This window comes from Diplodia corticola, assembly GCF_001883845.1.
Source record: "Diplodia corticola strain CBS 112549 chromosome Unknown scaffold61, whole genome shotgun sequence".
Lineage (NCBI taxonomy): Eukaryota > Fungi > Ascomycota > Dothideomycetes > Botryosphaeriales > Botryosphaeriaceae > Diplodia > Diplodia corticola.
This window is the reverse complement of record NW_017971540.1, coordinates 88,787-111,204: the sequence shown is the minus strand read 5'-3', so window position 1 is coordinate 111,204 and position 22,418 is coordinate 88,787. Positions and strand designations below refer to the sequence as shown.

General features: G+C 57.8%; 8 protein-coding genes across 8 annotated transcripts; 4 read left to right on the top strand and 4 right to left on the bottom strand.

Moving 5' to 3' along the window:
* Positions 1–1,657: 1,657 nt before the first annotated feature.
* Positions 1,658–3,044, bottom strand: BKCO1_6100044 (uncharacterized protein; the record flags this gene model as incomplete). The annotated part of the gene is made up of 2 exons (XM_020278012.1): positions 1,658–1,692; positions 1,751–3,044. 2 exons carry the CDS (start codon positions 3,042–3,044, stop codon positions 1,658–1,660), a joined length of 1,329 nt encoding a protein of 442 aa, XP_020126644.1.
* A 1,439-nt stretch (positions 3,045–4,483) lies between these two features.
* Positions 4,484–4,883, top strand: BKCO1_6100043 (uncharacterized protein; the record flags this gene model as incomplete). The annotated part of the gene is made up of 3 exons (XM_020278011.1): positions 4,484–4,492; positions 4,590–4,640; positions 4,707–4,883. The coding sequence occupies 3 exons, from the start codon at positions 4,484–4,486 to the stop codon at positions 4,881–4,883; spliced, it is 237 nt and encodes a 78-aa protein (XP_020126639.1).
* A 359-nt stretch (positions 4,884–5,242) lies between these two features.
* BKCO1_6100042 (chromosomal organization and dna repair protein) lies at positions 5,243–6,660 on the bottom strand (the record flags this gene model as incomplete). Its single annotated transcript, XM_020278010.1, has 2 exons — positions 5,243–5,566; positions 5,620–6,660. The coding sequence occupies 2 exons, from the start codon at positions 6,658–6,660 to the stop codon at positions 5,243–5,245; spliced, it is 1,365 nt and encodes a 454-aa protein (XP_020126638.1).
* Positions 6,661–8,644: 1,984 nt separating this feature from the next.
* BKCO1_6100041 (brct domain-containing protein) lies at positions 8,645–11,221 on the bottom strand (the record flags this gene model as incomplete). Its single annotated transcript, XM_020278009.1, has 2 exons — positions 8,645–10,714; positions 10,769–11,221. 2 exons carry the CDS (start codon positions 11,219–11,221, stop codon positions 8,645–8,647), a joined length of 2,523 nt encoding a protein of 840 aa, XP_020126641.1.
* A 416-nt stretch (positions 11,222–11,637) lies between these two features.
* On the top strand, positions 11,638–13,172 carry BKCO1_6100040 (zf-dhhc-domain-containing protein; the record flags this gene model as incomplete). The annotated part of the gene is made up of 3 exons (XM_020278008.1): positions 11,638–11,732; positions 11,792–11,945; positions 11,994–13,172. The coding sequence occupies 3 exons, from the start codon at positions 11,638–11,640 to the stop codon at positions 13,170–13,172; spliced, it is 1,428 nt and encodes a 475-aa protein (XP_020126640.1).
* A 1,523-nt stretch (positions 13,173–14,695) lies between these two features.
* BKCO1_6100039 (uncharacterized protein) lies at positions 14,696–15,133 on the bottom strand (the record flags this gene model as incomplete). The annotated part of the gene is made up of 1 exon (XM_020278006.1): positions 14,696–15,133. The coding sequence occupies one exon, from the start codon at positions 15,131–15,133 to the stop codon at positions 14,696–14,698; it is 438 nt and encodes a 145-aa protein (XP_020126683.1).
* A 1,666-nt stretch (positions 15,134–16,799) lies between these two features.
* On the top strand, positions 16,800–20,886 carry BKCO1_6100038 (rna binding effector protein; the record flags this gene model as incomplete). The annotated part of the gene is made up of 4 exons (XM_020278005.1): positions 16,800–17,474; positions 17,525–18,807; positions 18,863–19,845; positions 19,901–20,886. 4 exons carry the CDS (start codon positions 16,800–16,802, stop codon positions 20,884–20,886), a joined length of 3,927 nt encoding a protein of 1,308 aa, XP_020126684.1.
* Positions 20,887–21,470: 584 nt separating this feature from the next.
* Positions 21,471–22,397, top strand: BKCO1_6100037 (trans-aconitate 2-methyltransferase; the record flags this gene model as incomplete). The annotated part of the gene is made up of 1 exon (XM_020278004.1): positions 21,471–22,397. The coding sequence occupies one exon, from the start codon at positions 21,471–21,473 to the stop codon at positions 22,395–22,397; it is 927 nt and encodes a 308-aa protein (XP_020126679.1).
* Positions 22,398–22,418: the final 21 nt, after the last annotated feature.

Genomic DNA, 22,418 nt, shown 5'->3' with positions numbered 1-22,418 from the left:
GTCTCTTTGGGAATCCGCACCGCGACATTCAAATACCAGCTCCATGGCTATCCCTGAGAGACCCACCGCAAGGGCCGTTGGTCAGACCACGTTCCCGATTTTCACCGCAATTCGCGCACTGATCTCCCTCGACCTGATCGTCGTTTGCGGCCGAGACAATCTCCTGCCTTGTGTCAAAGTCAAGCCTCGCCACTATATCTCCCACTGCCAGTGCCAGTTCGTACGTATCGTGTAGAATTGACGCGTGTGCGTGCTTAGTCAGCCGCAAATGTCTTGCTTCCGGTACTCCCGTCCAGCTTCACTGCAACTCACCATTCAACACCAATCAATCCCGTTTGGGAGTTCCCCAAAGCAGCCATCCGACTCCAATGCCAAGCATTCCCAAGCACCCGTCTTCCGAAGCGAGAGATCGACATGCTCAGCGCTGCGTTGTCAAAAACAACATCCTTGACAACGCATCGCCCAGCAAAAGCTTTTCCGCAAACTGCACCTATTCTTGCCCAAATTGGAAACTGAGAGTATAGGATTGAGCTTTATATACCTTTTTGGTTCCGAATTAAAGCCAGGCGATATCGTAGGTTCCCGCTTGGCGCCGGTGGCCGTCCGCGGAGGTGCTGAGAACTCGATGTGTCAAATGCGTACGTTTTTGGAAGACAATCGCCACAGGCCTGGATTCGTGTGGACTCTGTCTGTGTGAAAAAGCAGAAAGATTCCTTATATGATTCCTGCAGTTCACCATGTTGTGTCTTGCTCGTGAGGATTAAGTGAATCTTGCCCGTGAGTTGTAAAGCTGGGAAAGAAGATAGAGGGATGAAATCGGATCTCTGTCGACCGAAGCAAGCGGGCAGCCCTACAAGAAAACACGGCTCCCCTGTCCGAGATAAATGAGGATGAGCGGAGCAGAACGGTACCCACCCCGTCCCAGCATTCCCACCAATCGCGTGCCTCTGTCGGAGGAAAGCCGTTTCTCGTGCCCCGGCACGGGCGGGCCGCGCACCGGTTCTTGGCGTTGTTTGATCTGCCGCTGCTTGCTGTGCGGCCGCATGCACCCAACGAGTGGTTTTTTGTTTTGCGGGCTGCTGGGCTTTGCAATCGGGTAGATAAGTCCCATGTTGCCTTTAGTCGAGCTTTGAAGGCTGAAGCTCTGATATTGCTCTCGAGATTCTTGCCTTGATCGGGAACGAGAATGTCATGAGGCGCGGAAGCTTTGCTGCTGGCATATTGCCTTTTTTGGCTAGCCTGGGCAAGACAGTGCTCGATCACGGGTACCTCCTCATCCTTCTTGCTCCACCAAAATATTACCATCGACCTTGTTTGGCAGTTTTCTGACGACATGATCCCCCAGCCATTTCCAATACCATGTCATGAACTCGGCCACCTACACCGGCGGTGTTTGAGTGTTCACCGACTTGAGGGTGGGGGCGGGGTTGTGATGTTTCTTTTGGGGGGATGGGGACGGGTTTCGCGCATTTGATTGTGCATTTGTGGTCACGTTGATGCTCTTTTTCTTCAAATGATGGAATTGATCGAGATAAATACCGAGAAACATGGAAACTTTTTACACCCTTCCGATCACACTGGGAATAATCCAATCTTTCGCGAACCGTTGCTTTCCCTTCCTGTCCAAGTATGTGGTTTTGAGCAATCTAGCTAGTACTTACTTCGCCATTTTCTTCTGAACGACCATCTCCTCTACACACTCAAAGCGCCCCTCAGAGCATGAACCCGGCAACGGCGAGAATAGCCGCACCAACCATGCCAAAGTCAATGGTGTTGGCGAAAGCGCCGCCGGTGAACGGCATGGGAGTAGAGGCGGGGCCATTGCCGCTCGGGGTGGGGGTGGAGACGGCAGTGGAACTACCGGTGCTCACGATGCCGGGAGAAACTGAGGAGCAGGCACGGCAAGGGACGCGGGAGGTGGACGTCACGGCGGCGGGGGAGGCGGTGGAAGAAGCAGCGCCGGTGACCGGGGAGACGACGACAGAAGCAGAGTACGTGGCCGGAGACGCGGAGGGGGAAGCCGAGCCGGAGGCGGGAGCGACCGAACGAGAAGAAGAAGAAGAAGAAGAGCTGCTGACGGGGGAGACGACGAAAGAGGCCGAGTACGTGGCCGGAGACACGGAGGGGGAAGCCGAGCCGGAAGCGGGAGCGACCGAGGGAGAGGAAGAAGGAGAGCTGCTGGCCGGGACGGGAGAAGCGGTGCCGGCAGTGCGGGAGCGGCGGGAAGAAGAGTTCGACGCGGGAGACACGGTGCCACTGCCAGACGGAGCGAGAGGCGAGGCGCTGCCGGTGCCGGTGCCGCTGGGCGAGACCGAGGGGCTACCCGAAGGCGAGCGAGTGCGGGAACCAGTGCCGGTAGGAGATGCTGAAGGGCTGCCTGACCCCGTCCCGGAGCGAGTGCGGGAACCAGTGCCAGTGGGAGATGCCGAAGGGCTGCCCGACCCCGTCCCGGAGGGAGCGACGGAGCCGCTCAACGATGACGGGCTGCCGCTGGCCGAGGCTGACGGAGAGCGGGACCCGGAGCGGGAGCCCGTCCGCGACCCAGTGAATGAACCAGTGGGGGAGCCCGTGAAGGAGTTGGTGAAAGTGTTGGTGCCGCTGAAGCTGGGAGAGCTGCTGAAGGTGGGAGAGGCAGTGAAAGTGTTAGTGAAGGACGTAGGAGAGCCGGTGAAAGTGTTGGTGAAGGTAGGTGAGCCGGTGAAAGTATTGGTAAAGGTCGTAGGCGAGCCCGTGAAAGTGTTGGTAAAGGACGTAGGCGGGCCGGTGAAAGTATTGGTGAAGGTTGTAGGCGAGCCGGTAAAGGTGTTGGAGAAAGTGTTCGATAAGGTGGTCGAGCCAGTGAAGCTACGGCTACGGCTGCCGGTGCGAGTGAAAGTGCCGGTGCCGGTGTGGGAAAAGGAGCCGGTGCCGGTGTGAGAACGAGGGCCGGTGCCGGTGAAGGTAGGAGAGCTGTCGATGATGGTGGTGGAGGTTGGGTTGGCCTGCGGGAGAGCGGCGGCGAGGGCCAGCTGGGCGGCGAAAGCGGCGGCGGCGGAGTACTTCATCTTGAAGGATTGGATTGGAAGGTTTGACTCGAAGGTAGAGCGAGAGATGCGAAGCGATTGAAGGGATGGAAGCTGTAGATGAGAGGAGATGGTTGCTGCTGATGTTGGTCTGGAGGCTGGCTCAAGGTTGGATTTATAGGACCAGCGGGATTCTGCCATGGTTACTGGCCTTCAACAACTGACTAGCCATGGATGCTGGCCCCTGCCATAGCGCCGGCGTTGTTGAGCGATGGTTTGAGAGGGAACCCGAAAGCAGTGTACCATGATTGTAAACCGACCGAACTGGGAAGCGTTAGAGCCGCAATGAACAGTGGGAAGCGCCGTTTGTGGGGAGATGGGCGAGCCTCCATTCCCTTGACAAAGCCTAAAACAAATGCGTAACCCCGCCTTCACTTAAGCCCGCGTTGCGTGAGGGGGCCCCGCACTTCCGAAGTTCCGACATCGAGCTCTGAATTCCTCTGCCAGCAAGAATGCGAGCTAAAGGTTCGATACGGTATGCTGAGAATGCATTCTGAGCTTACTCTTGCAAATAATAATCAGGTGAAAATGGCCTTTCGTCTTGCGGCGCGCCGGATGTTGAACCACGTGGAGGAATTCGAGTTGTCCCTGATAGCGCATGCGGCGCCGTCTTGTCTCCTACTTAGATTTCAGCCAAGTGTAACGTTGGTCCGTGAAAGCAGCTTCGGAACGAATTCAGCGAGTAGTGCCTGTTCCAGCCTCCTCTCCAAGGAAACAGTTCACTGTGTCGAATTTCTGGCAAAGCACATCATTCAAAGCGTGTAGTCGAGAGTACACACGTGCAGGTGACTGCTCAGTGATCATGCGACGTGCTGCTACCCCGAGACCTACGGATCATGTACGGCGAGTGGCTGTACAGCGTGTGGCATCGCGCCGTATCAATGCTAGCTGCGTTGTTGATATATGCGAGCATAGTGCAAACCAAAAAGGTGGCAGAGACGGTTGCAACTGCCATGTCAAACCTGCCATGGCTGTGACGTGTGCTGATTGACAGCGGAAATTTTGTTGAAGTGTCAGGGCCTGACAGTCCCTGTCTGCTCCACTCGCAGCCCTGGTAGAGTACAGCCAGAGTTTCATCGGGACGCACCTCGGCGAGAAGATGCTATCTGATCCATCGACAAGTGTCATGAGGCTTGCTCTGACAGCACGAGATCAAGATAATGGGCGGGTTGTTCAATGAACTAAGCCCAGATTGGCAGGTGCGTCTATCATGGGCCACACCACTCGCCGGCAACACTTCACCCATGCAGATATGACGTGACAAGAGAATATGCAAGAATATATTGAGTCCGCCGAGACTCAAGTTTCTTAGCTTTTGAGCTTGTTTTCTCTGCAACATCGGTTTTGTTGCTCGACTTGCTTTCACTTCGATTTCCGAAGAGAAATCAAAACCCGCTTCGAATAATTCCACACCTCTCAACATGGCAAATGTGAGAGCGGATCCTGGCCTATAATTTTCTTCTTATCCCAAACCCCTATTCACTAGCGACAAAACGCAATTACTGACGTTCGCTTGCCCTTATGTAGCCCGGTGATGATTCTACCGCTCGTCTTATGCGGCACTCCAACCCCAGACTTGTACGTTCCCCGCAACAATCAACGAAGAACAAGGAATATCCAACATACTTACAAGCATGGCTATAGCCCGCACAAGAATTTGTCGTGGGCAACCGTGTCCACATCGCATCCGACTCTCAGCCACAAACGTACGAAATCACAAAGGCATACATCAACAAGGACGAACGTGTTTGGATGTACTCCTTGAAGGGAGAGGACAAAGACGAAGTTAAGCTGGCAGAAGAGGGCGAACTTCAGCGCTGAGGGCTGAACCTTCATTCGGAGAGAGTGGAAACATGGTATCTGGGTATCTCGAATAATATAACATCTGCTATTTCCGCCACGTGTTGTGAAGCCGCACATTTTGAACTGCACGCCCCCTTAAACATCCACTAAGCTGTAGAATCTTCCGCACCACCATTTTAGCTTGACCTCGTGAACCGTGGAATCACCCTCGCTGTGGGGATAGACTAGTGGACGCAGCCGCCACTAGTCATCGAAGCGGCCCCTTCTTTTCCCACACCTCGCTGATGACTGACACATTGTTGTTGGGGCTGCGTACCAGATGAATTGCGAAGCACGCAGTCTTCGCTTGCAATTGACTCAGACCATGCACCCTGTCTTCATTCTTCGTCGCTCTCGCTCCCGCTCCCCAAGTCCACGATCTCGCTCTCCATTGTGCCATCGTATCCCATGCCAGAGTCAACACCGCCATCTCGTGAAACTCCGCTGAACCGCTCAATTTTTGGCACCACCCGCTGGTTCGCTGCATCATCGACCTCGACATCAATATCGTCGTAGCCGTCTCTATTGTCAGAAGGTATGAGCACCCGAGAGTTGTCCGCATCCTCGTCATCCGAATCTTCCATCTCTTGCCGTGCCTTTTGTATGCGCCGGATCTTGCGGATGAGGGAGGGATCGGGTCGTAAATCGTCTGCGGTAAGCATCTGGGTAAGAAGGTCAGTCGGCTGCATGCAACCATGGAATTCGCTGTACCTACCTTGTCACACCCAGTCTGCGGACATTGCACCGTCTTTATCCCGTCCCTAGCACCTCTCCGACCACTACCTCCGCTGTACGTATGGCTGGATCGGAGGAGTTCTGCAATGCTTGCTCTCTCGAACGTATGCGGACACTTGGTACTGGTGACCGGATCCTGCAGCTCTTGGAGAGTGAGAGGGCACTTGGTGCTGATGCGCTCGTACGCGACGGCGATGTCGTCGTCTGAATCGTCGGCCCCGGCCCCGACTTGTGTGACGCCTGGGGCTGGGGCGCCCGCGCTCGTGAACCACGCGTCTGCGTGTGCCAGCGGTGGACCTTCGCCGTTGGGGTATGTGCCGTCGTGAACGGCCTTCTTGAAGCTGACATAGTCGGCGTGCTCCGAGTAGCGGATCCGCAGTGACAATGCCTGATACTTGTCTTTCTGGGCTTGGTATCGCTGCTCGAAAACGTCCTTGGGCACAATGGCCTGCACTTGCTGCTGTGTCTGACCGGGAAGGGTGGGATTAAAGTCGGTCATGTCGTCGTCGTCGTCGTCGTCGTCGTCGTCGTCGTCGTCTCGGCGCTGGGGTTGGGTCATGCGCTGGGATGCAGAGGCATTGGCGACGGCCCGGTTCTCGACGTGGGAAAGCTGTTCCTCAAGGGCACCGGCAAAGTGCTGGCCATCGATGGTTTTGCGCACGGTTTCTTCCATCCGCTTGGTCATGGAAGTGACGCGAACATCGAATTGCTCGAGGTGCTGAGCGCGTTGCTGATCCACTTCAGTCAAGGAGTCGGCGTGCTTCTGGGTGCGCTTGAAGTGCCGGGCTTTGCGGTCGGATAGACGGTAATTGATGGCGTTAGCATTATCGCTCAGAGCCTGTGCGGCCTGACGAAGGTGTGCCTCCAGCTTCTGGTGCTGGTGTTCTCTCAGGATGTTGGCCAAGGCACGCTGGCTTTGGATGGTGAGCGGGTTCTCAGGCGGCTCGTAGGGCGGCAGATCTTTGATGGCAGAGGCGCCAGGGTCAGCGGTGGATTGTCGTGCTCTGGCTCTGGCAGACATGGCTGAGGGCAGGATACTGCAGATGTAGGTGCAGAAGGTGAGCAGCGAAAGCCGTAAGACGCGCAGTGAGCGGATCCGCGGGAAGACGCGTCGCGGTTGCGCTAGCTTGAACGGGATAGCGCAATCTGGCTGCCCCTCCGCCTCTGCTTTGACGCCGTCTGTTCCCCACCTTCACACAGCTCCGACATACACTGCGATACTTTGCATATGAATGCCTGCTACCAGGAGTACCCACTGTGTCGTGACACCAGGCACAGCCACAAACATTGCTGAGCCGCATCCTCTGTCACGCCAGCCACTTCTGACTCAACATTGACTGTGTCTATAGCATCTGTAGCTCCCGACAAGTAAAGCAACTGACTAAACAGTACTCCAATCTTCGATTTTCTATCAACTAAACACATTCTCTCTCAACCCGCCGCCTCGCCGGAGTGGACAGACTCCGGTCTCTGCAACTTGATCAACGCTGTAGACGCCTTCGCAATCCGCGACATTGAATACACACCACCAGCACCAGAGCATCGTCTCTCATCTCGCCTCCTCCGTCTCCCCCGTGAGCCCCGCGATCAAGTATACACCCGCGTCCTCGTCGAGCCGCCCTACTGGCACAAGCTCCACCACCCCTCCTGCCCCCATCCCCTCCTCCATCCTCGTCTGGCCCCACTACTGCGCACCCGCACACTCTGCCACCGCCTCGCCCGCATCCTCACCGTCGAGGAGGTGGAACAGGCGCCGGCGCCGGCGCTCAGGGATCTCGAGATGCTGCTGACCGGGGCTGCGCGGGCTGTGGGTCGACGAGTGGGTTCTGAGGGATGATTTGTTGTTTGCTAGGCGGGTATCGCGGCGGCGGCGGCGGCGGAGACGGGAGATGGAGATGGGAGATGGAGATGGTGATGGTACTGTAGAGGAAGAGCACGCGAAATACCAGCCACCGCTGCAGCCGCTACGCTTTCCCACCTAGCCTCCTCCGCATCGTTAACACCGCCGATGACGAGTGGCGCCGCTGGTAGGAGTCATTTTACTTGTTCGACTGCGCCCCCCACGTGGATGCGACGCGCGCTGCTTGGACAGGCACGGCGTTTTCCGAGGTTGACGGCGCCGCGCGGGGAGTGGGATGGCCCCGTCCGCGTGCAGCTGGTGGGGCAGGGGCAGTGGCGCGAGGCTTGGATGTTGGACGCTCCGCTCGCCGAGGGGGCGGTGCAGCCGTCGAGGGAGAGGGAAAGGAGGGAAGGGATGGCGGGCGGTGGGGTCTCTTAGCAAGGAGGAGGAGTACGATACTGTGGAGCTTGAAATGTTGGGATGATATGCGTTATTTGCCCCCCTCGTGGCATACGGGGTGGTTGAGACTATCGTTTTTCTTTCCTTCTTTGACCTTTACAGAATTTGGTAGCAGGAGCTATTAGATGTAGCGACTCTCGAGATTGATGCATAGGATGATGACTGGAGAGCTTTAATAGTGCTATGAGTAGCATGTATCGCGAAGCGTAGCATAATTCCCCTGCTTTGGATTTTTTTGCCTACTGGTGAGTGACGGTTTGCATTGCGTTACACTCTAAATTTGGGGGTGAGGGTTTGATTTAACTTTATACCTACTTTACTCAAGCCATGGTTGAAGAAGCCCGTATTATATTTCTTTTTCAAAAAAAAAAAGGTAGTAGGTTATGCCGTAGGTACTATGAATAATACCTTCTAGCTAGCTTCGGTGAAAGGTGGAATAGGAAGTGTAAAATAGCAATATAAAGGCCACTAGAATAGCAATAATTATCAGGAGGACTGACACTTAAATTTAGTACGCAGTAATTCACGTCGCATAAAGTGCAGTGAACTCATTACACACTGCTCATTGTCGTTTAGACGTTAGCATCTTCGAGAGGACGCAAATAAGAAGAGCTATGGCCTATGCTCCTCTAGGAAGATGAATATCCTAAACGCCATCAACACCTATGCATGCTACGGTAAACATTGTCACCATGGACATCTCATTTCAGCTTCGGTGAATTGCATCCAGGAACTCCTTCCTCCGCCTACACCTTAGCCTGCCATGCTTTCTCTCGATTCGCCGTTTCTCCGGAGGGTCGTTACCTAGCAGCGCCCGGTCGTCTTCCTCTGTCCAAATTCCTGGCTCATCCGGCAGCATGGCTAGACCCACACTGCTTCTTCTCCCTTTCTTCGACTTGCCCGCCGTGTTGACCCGCATCCACCTGAGCACCGCATCTGCCATAGCTGTACTGTTGACACACGTGGCGTGCAGGGCGATCAAAATGTGTTCTTCAGGGAAGTTGTAGGGAGGGGCGAGACGCGAGGCGATATACGTATCAGTTTGGTCTTCGGTGGCCAGGTCGAAAGTGGGTTCGGTGGTAACTTCGAACGAGGTCATGGCAGTGCCGCCGGAGGAGCTTGTGGGGCGCGTGTGCTGTTTCTGTGGGCTCGGCGTGGGCTTGCTGGTTTGTTGAGGGAAGTATCTGACTGAGCGTCGCGGTCCTTCCATGTATTCGTTGTGATAGGGGGCTGGTACGGTAGGCTGCCGTTCCTCCTCGGCTTCTGCATCTCCCTGGGCGACTGCCAACCACAAATCGTCCTGTACTCCCTGCTCCTCTTGCTCCTCTCCCACATCCTGCTCCTCTTGTTCCTCTTGTTCCTCCTGTTCCTCCTGTTCCTCCTGTTCTTCTTCTAACCACAAGTCATTATGTGCTCCTTCCTCATCCGACTCCTCTTCCTCAACTTCACTTTCATCTTCGCTCTCGCCCTCACCAAAAATCTTCTCCAACACACCCAGCTCTTCAAGCTTTTCGCCGACTGCCAAGACAGCTTGGCTTTCAGTCTCAGGCTGGTTGAAATAATGTAGTGTGTGCATTGTAAGAATATCCAACAGAGTCATGTCATCCTGTTCCTGTGGTGCGGCAGGCTGCGCTCTGAAGGACTGCAGCAAGTCGAACATGTCTGCTTCATTGAGGTCCTCCAACGCATTCCGAATTTGGAGCGTTGACGGTTGACTTCCATCGTCGCGTTGGCTTTCTTCATAGACAGTAAACTCTGGGTGAGATTCGGACTGGTGTGCTTCTGTAGTAGGGGAGTTTATAGGCGATGGGGATGAGCTTGGGTTTGAGGAAATGTAGACTAGCATATCTGCGGGGGCGGGACTTGAGAGTGAGTTATTGCTCGGTGGCGACTCAACGCTCTCCTGCTCAGAAGTAAAAGAACCCTCGACATTGGCGTTATGCCGCTTCGGCGACGGTTTACGCACACCGTTCTCTTCTTGATCTGAATCAGCATCTTCCCGTCGCCGTTTCCCTAAGGCAATGGCAGAGGGCACTCCAAGGGCTGCAGGCGAGGAGGTTGATGATTTCTTCCCAGTCCCCTTGATGATTGATCCTGGCTCTGCTGGTGTGACGTTCATAGCCGTTTGATCTAGTTCATGTTGATTGACCTTGAATTCTTCTGATTGGAGCTCATTTCTCGAGTCGTCTTCACGGGGCTCTTCCTTGATTTCTGGGTCCTCTGATATGGGCGGAGGAAAATTGGGAAGGACGGTTTTCCTGTAATGCTCGATCCAATCGGTGACGGTTGCAGTGCCGCGATTCTGCTCGAACCACTGATCCCAAGCCTTATCGTAAGCCTTACCCCTGGCGGGATTCTTGATCAGGTCTGCGTGGATTGGCTTCACAAAGGTGTCAAAGTATCGCGCCCAATCCGCGCCCGAATGTGCTGAATTTCCCTTCTTACTCCATTCGTCCCAGGCCTCTGAAAGACGTCCATACGGAATGTTCATGACATCATCCACAACCCTGATAATCTGTTCGAAATGTTGAAGGGTGAAGACTGTCGTTTTGGGAGCGGGTGGTGCAGACGCCAGCTCCATTGGAAGGTTGGTAGAGTTGACGTTGTCAGATTCTATTTTAGGCTTCTTGGGGCTCTGGCGGGAGGATTTCGTAGGCTGGACATCGGATGGCGGCGACGGTGGGGGGTTGACGTTGACGGTGACGGTACGGGGCGGCTTGTCGCTCTTGCGCTTCACCCAGCGATCGCGCCATGATTGCCAGGAGTGGCGGTTGTTCTGCGTGTGTCAGTGGTGCAGCCATGTCAACGGGAGGTGTCGGCATGGGCGCACCCGTCGCTCGAGCTCCTTGTATATGTCATTGCCATTGACGCCACGTCCTTCAGCCTCGCAGCGCTTGACCCAGGCGTAGAGCTCGTTCTCGTCGTCGGCGGTGAAGGGGACGCGCACGCGGCGAGCAGGTCGCGCGGAGCCCGCGTCGCGAACAAAATCTGGGGGCGGACCGCAACGGAACTGCGGTTCGTCGGGGTCCTGGATCTGTTGGAACTCGATTGACTTCTCGATGAAGCGGTAGGAGATGCCGCCGACAGGCAGGTCGGAGCGCAGGTGGTCGACAATCAGGTAGTCGGCGTGCTTCTCGAGCGGGACGACCTCGCCGCCGTTGTACTTGACGCGAGCGACGAAGTCGGCGCGGGCGGGGGTGCGCTGGGCGATCCAGAACTTCTTGCCGGCGAACAGGTCGCCGTAGACGGGCGGCTCGCCGCTGATGTCGGAAACGACGAGCATGGGGGGCGCCGGGCGGCAGGGTCGGGGCGAAGGCGGTGGTGGTGTGCGGGGGACGCGTCGCGGAGGCCAAGCACTGGCACCGACGCGACCGCGACTCGCGAAACGGAGGGCCACAGGGCGACAGGGCGAGGCACAGAGGCTGGAGCCGGCAGGGCTGCGACACGCGCCCGTGCGGCGACCAAGCTTAGTGCTCCTCCCTGCGGGCCCGCTGGTTGCGGCGGTGCAGGCGCTCTCTGCTCCACCACCTAGGCGCGCCCATCTCCCGGACTAGCCGACCAGAAAATGAGCCGCGCGTTCCGCTGCGCAGCCTCTCCTGAGCCTCGTCAACTCTCAGCCTGCCATCCTGGACGACTCCACGTTATGCGCATGCTTTGAACCGTACAGCGTGTCGCAGCTCCCCCGCCCATGCCGCCATCATGGAGCCTCCTCCGCTGCAGCATATCGTCATCGCCGTCGCCACGCTCTCTTTCCTCGTCTTCACCGTTTTCTTTGGCCGTCTTCCCGTCTTCCGGTGCGTCGACCGTCCCGTCCCGCCCTGCCTTGCCCTGCCTCTCTGACCCGCGTCTGCAGCAAAACCCCGATCGGATTCCTGCACCGCTTGATCTGGGTGCACTTCCCCGCCCTGTTGCGCCGTCTGGACGGCCTCGTCACCGGCGGCCGGATCTACAAGTACACTACCCGCACCTGGCACTACCTACTCTACGAAAAGCATCCCCTGGTCCTGGTGCGTATCCACCGCCCCGCCCCTCGCCGCTGATGCTGACGCCTCCAGATCTTCTTCCTCGGCCTGCTCACCGCCGCCTCTGGCCTCCTCCTCTTCAACGCCTACACCTGCTTCCCCGTCTACCACCGCCTGGTCATCCCGCTCGTGCTCCCCGCGCCCTATGTCTTCACCTACCTGTGCGCCACCACGCGCCCCAACACCGTCATCAATGCCTCGAACCACGCCGCCCAGATGCAAGCCTACCCGTACGACCACATTCTATACCACCCCAACATGACCTGCCGCACATGTCACCTGCCTAAGCCGGCACGCAGCAAGCACTGCCCCATTTGCAAGACCTGCGTGGCTCGCATGGATCACCACTGCATCTGGGTCAACAACTGCGTCGGCCGCGAGAACTACCGCTGGTTCCTCGCACTGCTGTTGAGCACGACGCTCCTCCTCCTGTACGGCGCTTACCTGGCTCTGGTCGTATATCTGTACCCCCAAGTCTACGACCGCTTCACCCACTACGACCATGCGTTCCCCGCCGGGCTGCTTAGCGGCTGGGCGCCGTGGAAACTTCGCCTCTTGGGCTTCCGCGAGGACCTGAACACCGTCATGGTCGAGAGCATAAAGGTGGGCGGCCTGAGCATTTTGGGCGTCGGTCTCTTGGCCGCGCTTACCTGGCCTCTTCCTCTCGGCTTGCTGGCCTACCACACATACCTGATTTGGGCCGGCATGACGACCAACGAGGCGAGCAAGTGGGCCGACCTGCGTGACCAAATGCGCGACGGCCACATCTACGCCGGCAAGCTCTGGGGCTCCTCGAACGCCAGCGAGCACCTTCCCAGCCAGCGCGGCCGCCCGAGCACTCGCGGTGGCCGCTATGCCCATTCTCGTGCCCGCGCCACCTCCAACAGCTTCGCCGAATTCGGCTTCACGTCGGGCGAAGTCGGCAGACGCATCGCTCGCGAGAACACGCAGGAGAAGGGCACCGGCTCGGACAGCGGCTACAGTTCGGACGATAACAAAATCCATGCCAGCACCAACCCGACGCGCTGGCCCAATAACCCGTGCCAGGTGCTTGTCCGGACCGGCGACGGCGAGCCCCCTCGCGAAGTTCCGCAGCAATTGACGGGACTTGTGGATGAGGGTAGCTGGAAGCGCGTGTGGCGCTTGGCCGACATTGAAAACATTTACGATCTTGGATTCTGGGACAACCTCGAGGACGTTCTGCAAGGGTAATCGATGAATTCCGACCAACCACGCAATCAACGGAGCCAGCGCCAGAGCCGGACCACCATACATCAAGGAGCCAGGCGATTATACATACATCGTACATACCAGCTTCTCATACATACATACGAATCGACCACAGGTATATGCTAGCCAGCAGAATCCAGGTCAGTCAATCGGGTCAGTCACTCCTTAGAATCATTCCATTGCATTTGTACGTGTTTGCATCAGAACGGCGCATGGGATCAGGCGGCAACATGCTTCCTTAGAATTATGTCTTGGTCTTCCAGCGGACCGTTCTCATTTCGTTTCTTGCTCGTCTCTCATTTGGCGCGGCGTTCTGGCGGGATCTAGATCGCTGGTTATGTCTTGTTCGTTCAGTGTGTTATCCATTGCCTGCACTTTTCTTTTCTTGTTTCTGTTCGTTGTCTTTTTTCCCTTTTGCAAGCGTCATCGTTTGCGTTTGACCATCGTCACCTCTCCGTGTCCTATTCCTTTACCGCGGCATTGCATAGACCGTTTACTACGGCTGTGTCTTGATTTCCATTTTCTCGTTTCCTCCCTGCAAGCGTTTGCGAGAAGACGTACCTAGACTGCTCGCGGCCTCATCATGGCGGGCCGCACGCACGTGTACAGACCAACTATCTCATTATTGTAAGTAGCATGGTTAATGCCCTGTTTCGATATGCGTACGTAAACAGCGGGCTTATCCTCTGCCGCGAATGGGAATGAAACGCGTTTCTGGATGAGTGATCGGACTTGTTTGTGGCGACTATCTCAATTCGAGACGGATATGGATCGCTCTCGGAGCGCCTTATCCTTTGCTCTCTCTGAACGGCAATGATCAGTGCACAGGAATGCCGTCGTTGTTTCTCAATCGGTTATGTCAAGACCGCAAACGGCTTAAGCTACACACGACGACCATCACCCCCAATGGCCATTCTCAGCCACCCACCCACACGACTGCCGTAAATAGGGACGGCGTCTCGTCTCGGAGGTGGTGACAATATGATGGCGGTGGAGCTATGACCACGGCGGGAACCCGACCCATGCAGCAGCTAATTTGTATCGCCCGGGTTCATCATGCATGCAATAGTGATTTGCCGGGTGGGATCGACAGGGTTTGAAACGGGGACGGTGATGATTATATTTAGGACAGGGGTATGTATGCTCGGGTATCTCTTAGCGAGTCAATATATGGGCTCCGGCTCTTGTGGCGGTGCAAGACTCGTTTCAGGACGAGGTGTGGGGGGATAGGGGGTGGTCTGGAACGGATGGTGGGAGAAAAGGGGAAGGTGGTGGGCTGGGGTCGGTTCGCCACACTCACCGCCTTCGATTGGTGCATGGGCGTGGGCGGACGGCAGTTGCAGGGGTGGTGCGGCGTAGGTAGCCGTGTGGTCACGGTGGATTACTGCGTGGTATTTCGTTTTGCTTGCTTGACGAAAGATAGTTCCGTTCATGCTATAAGTGCCCGGACTCAGGGTCGGTGAACTGGAACTGGACGAGTATATCTAGATGTGGGAGTCACCGACCTACGTAGGAGCTGAAACCTCGGCCAATTCGTCAATTGTTCTTGGCGAAATGTGAATCTGGATGCGTGCCTGCCCATCAGACCAAAGCATTTCGAATAACTTCTCGCCCATTTCAAGGCTATTCTGGATCGCCGACAGCCCGGCGCGCTCGATGCTAACATGCTCAGACTCGGCGGCAAAGTAGCGAATCCCGTCCTCTGAGAGCTTCATGAGAGCGACGGATGAGACGGGAGAGTCAGTCAGAGGTGTGATGAGGTGGCATTCGATGACATTCTCGGCCTGCACGCGGGCGATGAAGCCCTTGAGCTTGTACCTGTACAACACCATCGAGTTATCGAGAGCCTCCTCCATGAACCATCCCCTGTTCATCTCAACGAGTTGCTGGTGAAGTGTTGCAAGGGTGACATCAAGATTGACGACCTTCTGGACAGAGTGCATTGTAGCACCCTGAGATGGCCTTGGCCCTAGCCATAAACTTCTGGCCGCGAAGTCTCTGAATCTTATTACTATGGAAGCGGTTGCACGGCGCCGGTGCGCTGAGATTGCTCTTGATGATGCGCTCAGCTAGTTCTGCGATGGCATTGTCCTTTTGCGAAGCCAAGCTCAGCGAGATATTCAACTTAAATTTGGGTGGCAGCACATACTGAATGAGTTTGTTCAAAAAGGTCTGGAGATGTTCGAGAGAGTGATGACTTTTCACTTGGCAGTCTGCTCCGAGTAGAGCTCTCTCATGAGGGTCGCACTGATACTACCGGATTTTCTCGCCACTGCACAACTGCAGCTTATCGCGCACGCCGAAGATGACTCGATTAAGTGCATGTATTCAAGACCGTCGTCGATGTTCCTCGCCAATGACATCTAAAACCTTGGAAGGGATACCATCAAACTTGTACTTTGAGCACATGCCAGCATCAGATTTGTAAACTGGGGACTGTGTGCCGAACAATAACCTGAAGTTGCAAAGCCGACAGCCTTCGAGACAGGGTCGAGCGGAGTTATGAAAGAAGTAGTCCTTGTAATGGCCACATCGGGCGTTAACGAGAAGGCCGTTGTACTTTGTGCTGGATTTCGCCAGGAAAACTCGCATGTCTTTCAATGATTTCCGCTGCGCTTCCAAGGCAGCCAAGCGCTGCGACGTCTTGGCCAGCTCCTACTTCAACCATTGATTCAACCTGGGGATCTCGCGGTAGGTACAGATGCTCAGTCACGGAGCTCTTTGCCAGACGGTTGGTCGCCGCACGCAACGAATTGGGGAAGCGACAGGAAGCCATTGAGTCCAGCATGAGGGGGCTCGTCCACTAGATTGATGAGAGCACGCATGTTCTCGTTCGGGCGGGGTTCTCGCTTTGCCGGGGCGTGCGGGGCAAATGCATCTCCGAGAGGGCTTCGACAGATGGTGAGAGGTGAGGTGAGAGTTGCAGGGTGGCGGGCGGGGCCGGGTCGGGCGGACTGCAGCAACCGAGGGCGCAGCGACTCTTGTGGCCCGTGTGCGGATATTCCCAGCGCGTCGCACAGCACGAGGGCGCGGCAAATTGGGCAGATGCCAGGCGTGCGCGGCGTCAATTGCAGGCACGAGGCGGGCGTGGGAGCGGCGGCGCAGCCATTGGGGCTGTCTCGGGCGTGGTCGGTGGGTGCGGCCGGGGCGGAATCTGGGGATGGCGGAGCCAATGGCGGGCAAGAAGCCACCTGAGCTCGAACTTTCCAGCCAAGTCGCTCTCACCTCGCCCGCTCTCCCTCACCGACCATCGTGCCAGCAGCCTCGTGCCCGCCCTCGCTCTCCCGACTGCACCCCCCGCCCGAGCATGGCAATCGCATAGCCCGCATTACCCTCTCCAATCTCCTGCCCGCCCGTGCCTTGCTTCCGCCCGCTCCTCCGCCACCGCGACCCTCTGCCCTCGCCCACCCCTTCCAGCCAAATCCCAAATTGTGCGTGCCACGCTCCCACTCTTTTTCTCCTGCCTCGCTAACACGTCTTCTCAGCGCCTCCACCTCCGACCGCCACTTTGTAGCCGAGCCCACACGCCTGCTGGAAGCCGTGCTCGTCGTCCCTCTCCCCCGCCCCTAGTCACTGTCGTCGTACACCCGGCATCGGATCTGGTTCACTATGTCTGCTGAGGCTTCCACCAACGGAGACGCCCAGACCCCGGCCCAGAAGCTGGAGGCCCGTCTGGCCCAGGAGGAGTCGCACCGCCCGACCGTTGAGGACGTCCCCGACGAGGACGACCTCGCTCATCCTGCCCCCGCCCAAGCCCCGTCCGAGAAGGCTGCTGGCAAGCAGAAGGCCCAGGATGTCGACACTCCCAAGAAGTCGCCCGCCAACCCGCCGCTGAACATTGCCTCTGAGGAGATGTTCCCTGGCCTGGGCGCTCCCAAGGCCCACGCTCCTGCTGCTGTGTCCTCTGCTTGGGGCCGCAAGCCCGCCTCGGTCAGCGCCAACGGCATCAACGGTGCTGCTGCCAGCAACGGTACCTCGCGCGCCTCGACCCCCGCCTCTGGCATTGCCACTCCCTCTACGCCTTCGGTTCGCGGTCCTGGTCCGCAGACCATGAACTTGCCTGGCCGTTACGTCGAGTCCATCTCGCTCGCGCCCTCTCAGATGATCCCGCGCCAGCTGCAGAAGAAGCCCATGGCCAACGTCATCCGCGACATCAACAGGAGGTCCAAGGCCAAGGTCGAGATCAAGCCCGGTAACATGGGCAACATCGTCTTCCAGGGCACTGGTCCCGTCGACGCCGTGCGCTCCGCTCTGAGGGAAGTTGCCAAGGAGCTTGGTTCCAAGGTAAGCCGCCGCACCTGCAAAGAAGCGAAGCTCTGCTGACAAAGTGCTAGCAAACCACGAATGTCACCATCCCCGCCTCAATCCGTGCCCACGTCATTGGCCGCCAGGGTGCCACTATCCAGGGTATCAGCAAGCGCACCGGCGCCCGCATACAGGTTCCCAAGCAGGAGGAGACTGGCACCTTCGAGGAGGACGACAGCGCCACCATTGACGTTGTCATTGAGGGTGATACCGTCGCTGCGGCTCTGGCCAAGCAGGAGATTGAGCGCATCGTCGACGAGCGCACCTCTACCGTCAACCTGCGCCTCAAGGATATTCCCGCCGAGTACTACCCCTTCTTGGCCGGTCCGCACAATTCGCGCATCGACTCATTCGAGGGCGGCCGTGATGTCCGCGTCCAGATCCCGCACTACTTCACCTGGGCCGAGAGGGCTCCCCCGCAGCCCACCCCCGCCGGCCAGCCCGTGCCTTTCGCTCCCCAGGCTGCTTTCCCCATCTCCATCTCCGGTGACCGCGCCGCTGCCCAGGAAGCTCGCTCTGAAATCGAGCGCCAGGTCGAGGAACTCCGCCGCCAGCTCGCCGTCAACCAGATGCCCATTGAGCGTGGCAGGCATCAGTTCATCATCGGCGAGCGCGGTGGTTCTCTGCACGACTTCCTTGCCGAGACGGGCTGCGCCGTCATCCTGCCCCCCAGCCATGACGATACCGAAATGCTCACCATTGTCGGACCTGCTGATAAGCTTGACAGCGGCATCAACAAGGTCATGGACCTCGCGACCTCGATGCAGAGCACCAACGTCGATATTGCCAGGCAGCACGCCAATTCGCAGGCCCACGCTCGCGCTCTTACCCGCTACCTGAGGCAGCGCCAGGCTGTTGCTGAGCTTGAGCGCATGCACGACGCCAGCATTGTACTTCCCACCTCGCAGGACGGTTCCACCGCCTGGGAGATCTACTCGCGGGATGCCAAGAACGGCATGAAGGCCCGTATGGACATCATGAACCTGATCAGCAGCCATCCGCCGAGCAGGTTCAGCAACGTGGATGTCGACCCCTTCTACCACCAGCACCTGCGCCAGCGCGCTGCTCAGAGCCTGAGGAAGGACCAGGGCGTGCACCTGCTTTTCCCCGAGGATGACGCAGAGTCGCCTCAGCTCGTCCTCGTGTACGAGGGTCCCAGCTCGCCATCCGAGTACCAGTTGCCCCGTGGCCAGCCCTCGGCGCAGGACGTCCAGGCCTTCCAGCGTGCCCTGCAGGAGGCTCAGAAGCAGCTCCTTTCCCAGATCAACACTGACGAGCAGATCATTGGCCGTGATGTCGAGGCTCCGCAAAAGTAAGTCATGTGAACCGAAGGCACGTCAATTGACTGACTTATTCAGCTCGTACAGGTTCCACGACAAGATCCGCCGTTACGTTGATCGCGAGCAGCAGGGCCTTCCCCAGGACCAGATTCCCCTGCAAGTGCTCTTTGGTAACGCCAGGCCCCAAGCTTCTCGCGCCAACAAGGACAACGTGTACATCCGTGGACCCAACAAGGACGTCGATGAGCTTGCCCAGAAGATCTTGGAGTTCATTGAGCAGGAGAAGAAGGATGAGCTCGAGCGTGGCTACACCATCAGCTTCGACTACCCTCAGAAGTTCGCCAACATCCTCATCGGCAAGCGGGGCGAGAACATCAAGAAGCTTCGCGATGAGTTCGACGTGGACATTCAGGTGCAGGATGGCAAGGTTGAGATCAAGGGTCCCCAGGCCAAGGCTCACGCGGCCAAGGCCCACATCATCGCCCTGGGCAAGAAGCTTGAAGACGAGGCTACTTTCGTCTTGAAGATCAAGCCCCAGTTCCACCGTGATCTCATCGGTGGCAAGGGCAACCAGGTCAACCGTCTCCAGGACCGCTACAACGTTCGCATCAACTTCCCCCGCTCTGCTGCCGCCAACGACGATGCGGACGCTGGTACCGAGGCCTCGCACCACAACCGTCGTCAGGCTGCCGACGAGGTCATCATCAGGGGCCCCAAGAGGGGTGCTGATGCCGCCCGTGACGAGCTGCTCGAGCTGTACCAGTGGACCATTGACAACTCGCACACGGCTACCGTCTCGGTCGCCCAGAGCCAGATCCCGTCCCTCATCGGTGCCGGTGGCCGTGAAATGGATGCTCTGCGCGCTACTACTGGTGCACAGATTGATGTTCCCAACGCTCGTGAAGTTGCCGATGCCTCGGGCCGTGCGGACATCAAGATCAAGGGCACCAAGAAGCAGGTCGAGGATGCCAAGAAGCTCCTCGAGCAAAAGGCCAAGGCTTTCGACGAGACCGTGGTCCGCACAATCGAAGTCGACAAGAAGTTCCACAAGGCCTTGATTGGTGCAGGTGGTAAGTTTTCACATTGATGATTGCAAATTTGAACGCGACTGATTGAATGGGCTAGGTGCAAACATCCGCGACATTGTCATCAACGCTGGTGGCCCCGATGACCGCCGCGAGCTGGCCCGCATGGTTCGCTTCCCTCGTGCCGAGTCGGAGGAGAACACGATTCGCGTCGAGGGCAACGCTGCTGTCGTCGACAAGATTGTCGCCTCGATCGAGAATCTCGTGAGCACGCGCGAGAGCCAGGTCACCGAGTTCCTCGAGGTCGCCCCCGAGAAGCACCGTATTCTCATCGGTCGTGGCGGCGAGACGCGTCGCAACTTGGAATCGCAATTCAAGGTTACGGTGGATGTACCCAAGCAGACTGCCACTGGTGCTGCCCGCAGCCAGGTCAAGATTGTCGGTCAGCCTCAGGATGTCGAGAAGGCCAAGGAACACATTGCCGGCATGATCAAGGAGCAGGAGGGCGAGACGGTGCAGGTCCCCAGGCGCCTTCACCATGCGGTTGCCGACAATGGACAGTTCTTCCGCCGTCTTCGCAACGATCTCCGCGTCACGGTCGACCATGGCGGGCAGCAGCCCCCGCCCAAGCCAACCACTGCCGGGGCCAGTAACGTCCGCGCCAACGCCGGTGGCAATGCTCCTTTGATCACTGACGACCCCTCGGCCAGCCAGGACGCGCACGCTTGGGAGATTGTGGACAACATGTCTAGCTCTGATGACAGCGAGGATGGCAACATCCCGTGGATCCTCCGCTCGAACAACGCGGAAAGTGTTGCCAAGGCGAAGGCTATGCTGGAGAAGGCCATAGAGGAGAAGAGCAAGCCATCATGCACGGGCTACCTGATCCTGCCCGACCCGAGAAGTTACAGGTTCGTTGTCGGCCCCGGTGGCAGCCAAATCAACAGCATCCGCAAGAGGACTGGCACCAAGGTGCAGGTTCCGCGCGGCGGTGATGGTAACGAGGCCATTGAGATTGTCGGCTCTCGTGAAGGAGTCGAGCAGGCCAGAGACATCATCTTGGAGCTTGTCAAGGGCAAGAACTAAGAAGAGTGCATTGATGTGACGGGAAATGATCAAGAGCGGTAAAAAGAAAGTCGTTGTTTTTTGATTTGATTCTGCTAAAAAGGACCTGGAAAAGCTCTTGGGCCATGGTGGCATCGAATGGTGATGGGAACAGTTTCTCCTTTCTGCAACTGATTGATTCACAGCGGTGATTCATTGTAACGGTTGAGATAAGGAGTTCAGATTGTGTCTTTTTTCGAATTTACGATATCGTGTTTTTAGTGGAATGAAATATCATGCATGTACCAGCTGCTGGTTGACCATGGTGATGATGACTCGAACAATTGACTTGTGGACCAAGCTCATGCTTAGGTAGGCACTTAAACCCCGCGGTATCCCCGCATTGTGCCTCCACCACCGAACACAAGCTTTTTCCCACCCCGCCATCCCACTTTCCCGCTTTCCCACGTTCCCAAGCTGCATCTTCAAGCGCAACTCACCCAACCCCTCGACCAATGACACGACTCGTTCGAAAACGGCTCTGTCCCTCCATCACTCGTCCCACCAGCCGGTCCCAGATCCTGCCAACCAGATCGTCGTCGAGACTCCAACAGCCAACGAGAGCAATGTCGTCGCCCTCCGCCTCCGCCTCCGCCGCCGGCGGCATCGACTGGAACGCAGCCAACTACCTCCGCTTCGCCGACGAGCGCACCCGCCCCGCCCGCGACCTCCTCTCCGCCCTCCCGCCCCTGCCGTCGCCGTCCTCGCCGCGCATCATCGACCTCGGCTGCGGCCCGGCCAACTCTACCGCCCTGCTGGCAGCGCGCTACGGCTGTAGCAGCGGTAAAAGCAGCACCGGCGCCCGCATCACCGGCGTCGACTCCTCCCCCAACATGCTCGCCAAGGCCCGCAACGTCCTCCCGGACGCGCACTTCGTGCAGGCGGACCTGCGGTCGTACCAACCACCACCACCACCCGGCGGCGCGCAGGAGACCGAGTCCGAGGAAGGGAAAGACGAGGGCGGCGGCACGTCCGGCGGCGCCGACCTCATCTTCTCCAACGCGGCGCTGCACTGGCTCCCGGACGCCGAAATCATCCCGTCCATCACGCGCTGGGTCGGCGCGCTTCGTTCCCCCGGCGGCGTCTTCGCCATGCAGGTCCCGGACAACGTGCGCGAGCCCAGCCACGCGCTCATGGCCGTCGCCGCCAAGCGCGCCGGCTTCGACGCCCCGCACGTCGTGAACGCGGGAAGGAAGCCTTTTCCGGATCCGAGGAGCTTGGTGGAGGCGTTGGATGCGACGGGGAAGTGCGAGAGGGTCGAGGTGTGGCAGACGGTTTATTGGCATCGGTTGGGGGGCGGGCATCGGGCGGTGGTGGAGTGGTTGAGGGAGAGCGGGTTGAGGCCGTATTTGGAGGGGTTGGAGGGGGAGGCGGAGAGGGAGAGGTTGGAGGGCGTTTATGAGGAGTCGTTGAGGGAGGCGTATCCGGCGTTGGCGGATGGGAGCGTGTTGTTGAGGTTTCCGAGGCTGTTTTTGGTGGCGGTGAGGAAGTAGCTGTAGGGGGGTGGGTTGGTG